At 34.6% G+C, this 5908-nt stretch overlaps 1 protein-coding gene across 1 annotated transcript in view; it reads left to right on the top strand.

Annotated features, from left to right (window-relative positions):
• The first annotated feature begins 415 nt into the window (after nucleotides 1-415).
• Nucleotides 416-5908, top strand: part of LOC117108626 (pirin-like) — a 28823-nt gene continuing 23330 nt past the window's right edge. Inside the window, exon 1 of the mRNA XM_033250718.1 lies at nucleotides 416-838. Coding sequence (XP_033106609.1) covers nucleotides 416-838 — 423 coding nt within the window. The remainder of the gene's footprint in view (nucleotides 839-5908) is intronic.

Here is a 5908-nt window from a genome sequence, read left to right as displayed (position 1 = left end):
GAGCATTTTCATGTATATATTTATGGCGCACCCATAACTGTGGTCACAGACCACAAGCCGTTAGTTACTTTGTTTGGCAATGCCAATGCCAGTCTTCCGTTGAGATTAGAACGTTGGGCGTTAAGGCTACTCCCATACAATACCTCGATTGTATTTAGGAAGGGTAAAGATAATCCTGCGGATTATCTATCGCGTCACCCGGTATCCATAGAAACCAGCTCTCGCGAAGATCTTGTCTCTGAAGAATATATAAATTTCATAGAGACCTACAGTATTCCTAAAGCGGTGACATTAGATGAATTGAAACCAGCAACCAAAGAGGATGCCACATTGCAGTATCTTATAGAGTTAATCACAGCAGTGGCACTTAATCAAAGTAAAATTTGCAAGATCAAAAACGGTAAATATTGATGAAATGTTGGCATTCCGTAAAATTGCAACCGAGTTAACAGTATCTAATAACGGACTAATCTTGAAAGGAACTAAGGTAATAATACCTAATGAATTAAGAACTCGTGTCATTAATCTCGCGCATGAAGGTCACCAAGGCCAGGTAAAGACAAAAACGCTACTCCGAGAAAAGGTTTGGTTTCCGAATATTGACAGTATGGTAGCAAGCTTGTGTGATTCTTGTATTCCGTGCCTTAGCACATATGATGCAAAACCGCCTGAACCGTTGAAAATGACACAATTGCCGGATTCAAAGTGGTCTCACTTAGCGGCTGATTTTTATGGCCCATTGCCATCCGGGGAACACCTTCTTGTAGTCATAGATGAGTACTCCAGATTTCCGGAGGTCGAAATAATTAGGTCACTTGCAGCAAAGACTGTCATTCCGGTATTAGATAAACTATTTTCATCGCGAGAATACCGGACAAGTTCAAAACTGATAACGGCCCACCATTCAATGGAGACGAATTTAAAGCTTTTGCGCGTGGTCTAGGTAAACACCAAAGAATAACTCCATGTTGGCCAGAGGCCAATGGATGTGCGGAGCGATTCATGAAAACAATTGGCAAGGTGTGCAAATGCGCCCAAGTGGAAGGTAAATCATGGAAAAAAGAACTATACAAATTCTTACGCAACTATCGCGCCACTCCCCACACGTCGACTGTCCCCCCCCCCCCGGTAAGGGCCCCGGGTGAGGGCCGAGTGTGGATCCCCCGGAATCTCTGGCGTCTATATAGTTGTATGTAATTACTTTTAAGGAATGCAATTAAAGTTCATTTTCACACTACATTTTCCAAATACAGTGGTGAGTCCAGGAATTCCAAAGAGAGGGGGGGGGGGCGAAGGAAGTACTTTTACAGATGGAGTGTAGACCACCTAACTCCAAACTATAAAAATATAATTAATACAATCTAAATTAAAATACCACTTAAAATACTTGCATTTAGTTTTATCAATTTTATGATAGGCCTAACTTCATCACTATTTGACTCACCTTTTAACATTAACTACTGTACTTAATTTTAGTGTTTTAATTTTGGAAAATAGCTTATATCTTTAATTTTATTACCTTATCTTGTGATTTTATCTTTTAGATTAAGATTTTTATTTATAATCATTTGAAATTAAGTCTATTTTCAATTTTAATATTATGCAACTTGTTGATTTCTATACTCATAATTTTGTATCACAAAACAGGACCATTGTAACAGGCTATTAAACACATTCCAGATATGTTATCCTGTATAAAGATGTTCAATAAATAAATAAATATGCTCTGGAATATTTTAAATGTACTGTAATACAATTAAAATAACGACAATTGCCGAATATTTTTATTTATACGATTTTAATTTATATAAGACATCTTTGTTAAATATCCTGGAGAATTCAAGGAGAAACTCTAATTCCTGGAGAAAATATGGAACAATATGCCAAACTGACGCCAAATGCCTTATCAGTGTGTGTTGAATCATAGAGAAAATTGCACAAAGATGAGTGTTTGACTTCTTCTTTATGAATGGAATGACCTGAAAGAAACACAAAATCCTGACCAATTGTAATATTCTAATTATCTTACGATTATTGTATGTTAGAAATGTTTTGTCAATTCCCAAATCATTGTACATTTTACGATTTTTATGTATCATTTTTAATAAATATTTAAAAAAAACAATGTTTGGGAAATTGTTTTCAACATTTCGCTATTTAATGATGATGCGGTCTGTTAAAAAATACAGTGTGGTTTCAAAATCACTTAATACATTGAGTTTATCAATTTCAAAACTTGAAAAGTTCATTTTATTTGCGATTTGCCATTATTTTCTTCGATATTGTCATATTTCGGATGCATTCCAACGCGTCTTTTGGCTTTATGCCCCATGTCTCGTCGTAAAACTGTTATCCTCTAAGTTGTATTTACCTATAATAGCTAGTTAGGTAAGTAAAATGTATTTGCCTTTATTACGTTATTGAATAATAATAGAAATAGATATGAAGATGTATCATGTTCATTGCATCTGAAAGGAACACAGCCGACCATTTGTTAGACTTATTTTTAGGTCCATGGTTAGACAGAACCCTTCTGTAAAGTTAGGCCAACAGGGGTGGACTGCTATACGGGTCAATCGTCGTGTACGATGCGCCTTTGTAGTTTAAAGCCCTTTTGAAGAAAAAGTCGTCTGTAAAAAGTAACAATAAACTGAGCACAAAGTATTTATACAACAAACACACTTGAAACGACAAATTTTCACATTTTGCATGTGGTCCTTAAAGATAAATTAAGAATTCACTTCGGTCCTCCGCCTCATCATTGAGCCTATACAGTGGTTTGCTTTTTAATTACAACCATTTTGATCAATGATTTAAGATTTCAGCTCGAACATTATACATGTAACTGCAGAGGACCCCTTTGCGTTTTTATTAAATCTGAACTTAATTTTCATTGTTTATTTGGTGATGATGACTTTGTTATTTTATTTATCAATTTTTACGACTCTGCACCTTGGACGGATAAGCAATACAACCTTCTTTGCTCCACTCACAGAGACACTTTACTATATAAATATATGCCTATATATAAATCAACAGGAGAACCAATCAGATAATATTATACCTAATTAAATTTACAGCATAATACTGATGTTCCTGTTGATTCATTTTATTGTTGCTGATAGGTCATTTTCATATTACTTCAAGATTGCTTTATTAACTCACTTGAGTGGTTAAAAATGAAAACAGATGTTACAAGTTGTCTATCCTTACTGAAATACGAAATCATTGGTATAAGGTAAAACAATTATTTTCTAAATATTTTACCTATACTGGGGTGGATGCAGGATTTGGCGGTAGGGGGTGCGTGAGAGGTGACAGTTCCCCTTCAGCCCCACTATGGCTGGGGCTGAGGTGTGAACATTTTGAGAGTATGTATTTCTAGGTGCCCGGAATTTGCACTCTCATACCTTAAACGTTTTACCGATAATTCATCTCAACGATATTAATACAACAGTTATTTTTATTAATACAATTTAGGGGGTGGGGGAGAACATCCGCACAGGTATGATAGCCAGTTAGATCCGTAAAATTGACTTTTTTTTTTTTAATAATAGAAATAGATCTTATATAAATGGAACGCATTCGACCATTTTTGAGACAGGTCCTTTTCGTAAAGTAAGGCCATGAGATTTTCACTGGTCCGATTCGCAAATTGATTATGTAGGCTTATATTTATTTACCACAATCGACGGTAACTTAAAATTCTAATCATCTTCTCAATACCACAACTGTATTCCCAAACAAACGAGAGAAAATGTCAAAAATACAATTAAATTGTTAATAGCTCATATACAAATGATAAAATAACTTTCAATTGTTGCTTATTAGACCATGTTCGTATGCACTGTTACGTTTTAATACTGATCGGAAGATCTCCATTAGACGATCTGCGTATATGTATATGTGTTTCTATTGATAACACCTTCCTACAGGTCAATATCCACAAACACCTCGGGATCACTGTTGACAACAACCTAACATGGAAATCACATTCACGTAATTTCTCCTCCATTGCTTACAAAACTTTGGCACTTTCTTGAGCACATACATTTCTTAAAATAAAAACACTGCACTTCTAATTTATAATACTTTAATTTTACCTCATATTGATTATTGCACTTCTGTTTAGTGTCCACGCACCAAAGATATTATTGTTAAAATACAGAAATTTCAAAATCGTGCAATCCGAGTCATACATAATGTACCACCTCGAACACCATCCGCTTCATTATTTGAACCAATAAATGTTATGAATAGCATGTCTCTCCTTTATACCTAAATCTTTGAGGGGACTGGCTCAAGACTATATGGTACTACAACTGGATATCAGACAGCAAAGGCACATGCGCACCAGATCCGTTGTTGCCGCTGGTAATCTCAATATTCCACACCCAAACTCCATTCATTCAAGTCATCTTTCAGTTACCAAGCTCCATGATTCTAGAATACTCTCTCACTTACCATCACCACTATACTTGCATACAACAGCTTTAAAAGCAACATCAAGCAGCCCATTTTAAACAAGAATTTATGTTCCTCTTTTTTTTTTAGGTTTTTTCCTGTGTGGGTTCGAGTTTGTGTGTGTGTGTTTGTGTGTGTGTGTTTGTTTTTATATTGTCTGTTTTGTCTGTTTTCCTTCGTTTGCTTTCTTTCCTTATTTTATTTTTTATGTTTTGTATTTTAATGTTTGCTGTATGTAGGCCTATATATTTTTACATACTTTTTGTATTTTTGTATTTTAATAGACCTCTGAACATCAGATTTATTCTGTAAGGGTCGCCCACTCAAAATATGGTTTTAAATAAGTAAATAAATAAAAAATCAGATTCACTATATTAGATATATAATATGTCGTTAATGAATTGAGAGATTCCAGAGGATTGGAAGATAGCGAGAACTACCCCAGTGTATAAAGGGAAAGGTTACAAAGACGGATTAATAGTATAGACCAATTATATATCAGTAGTTTGACATGTGTCAAAAGTATTAGAAAGAGTAGTACAGAATCAACTAACTGATTATTTAATTAAGTACAATTTGATAAATAAAATTGACCAACACAGAAAAGACCAACCAACATATACCTGTTTACACAAAGCGATTGCCGACTGGATTGACTCATGATCATGAATTTATTGGAACTTGATTTTGGATATATCAAAATGTTTTACCGTAAATTACGACAAATCAAATGCTTTAAAAGCTACCTCAGTAAAAGGAAGCAAGTAGTTAAATATGGAGACAAAAAATCAAGAAAAATGAATATTGAAATCGGAATACCCCAAGGCAGTGGTCTTTGTTCCTGTCCTGTTCTTAGTATTCCCGATTCGTCTGTGGTGATTATCGTCGAACAAGCAGCGTAATATCAATGCTAAACGATCTTCAATGGTCCCCACTTCAAGAAAGGAGGGCCCAGACTATAGTTAACATGATGTAACGCATAGTAAATGGTCTCGTCAATGTATCCCGCACGTGCCTGACTCCATCAGGTGTAAACTTGCGTGGTTATTACTGCAAGTTCCTGGTACCATTTGCAAGAACTCAAATTTACCTTAAATCCTTCTTCCTGGACAGCATCCATCTCTTGAATAGTCTTCCCCAGCATGTTGTCGACAGTGAATCACTCAGAACTTTCAAACGCAGTCTGGAAAACCTGAAACCTAAAACAGAGCAGTGAAATGGGTACTCACCATAAGGTGAAATGCGAGTCGCGCCCCTTCCCATCTAGCAAACAGGTTGATGTTTTAATTTTTAAATAAATAAATAAAAAATTTAAAAAAAATACTGTAGATGATAATAATAATAATAATAATAACAATAATAATAATAATAATAATAATAACAATAATAATAGTAATAGTAATAGTAATAATAATAATAATAATAATAATAATAATAATAATGA

Source organism: Anneissia japonica, unplaced genomic scaffold (assembly GCF_011630105.1).
Source record: "Anneissia japonica isolate Jap-2015-1 unplaced genomic scaffold, ASM1163010v1 scaffold26_len2425191_cov177, whole genome shotgun sequence".
NCBI classification, from domain to species: Eukaryota; Metazoa; Echinodermata; class Crinoidea; order Comatulida; family Comatulidae; genus Anneissia; species Anneissia japonica.
Note: the sequence above shows the minus strand (reverse complement) of the source record. Positions and strands in the feature narration are given on the sequence as shown.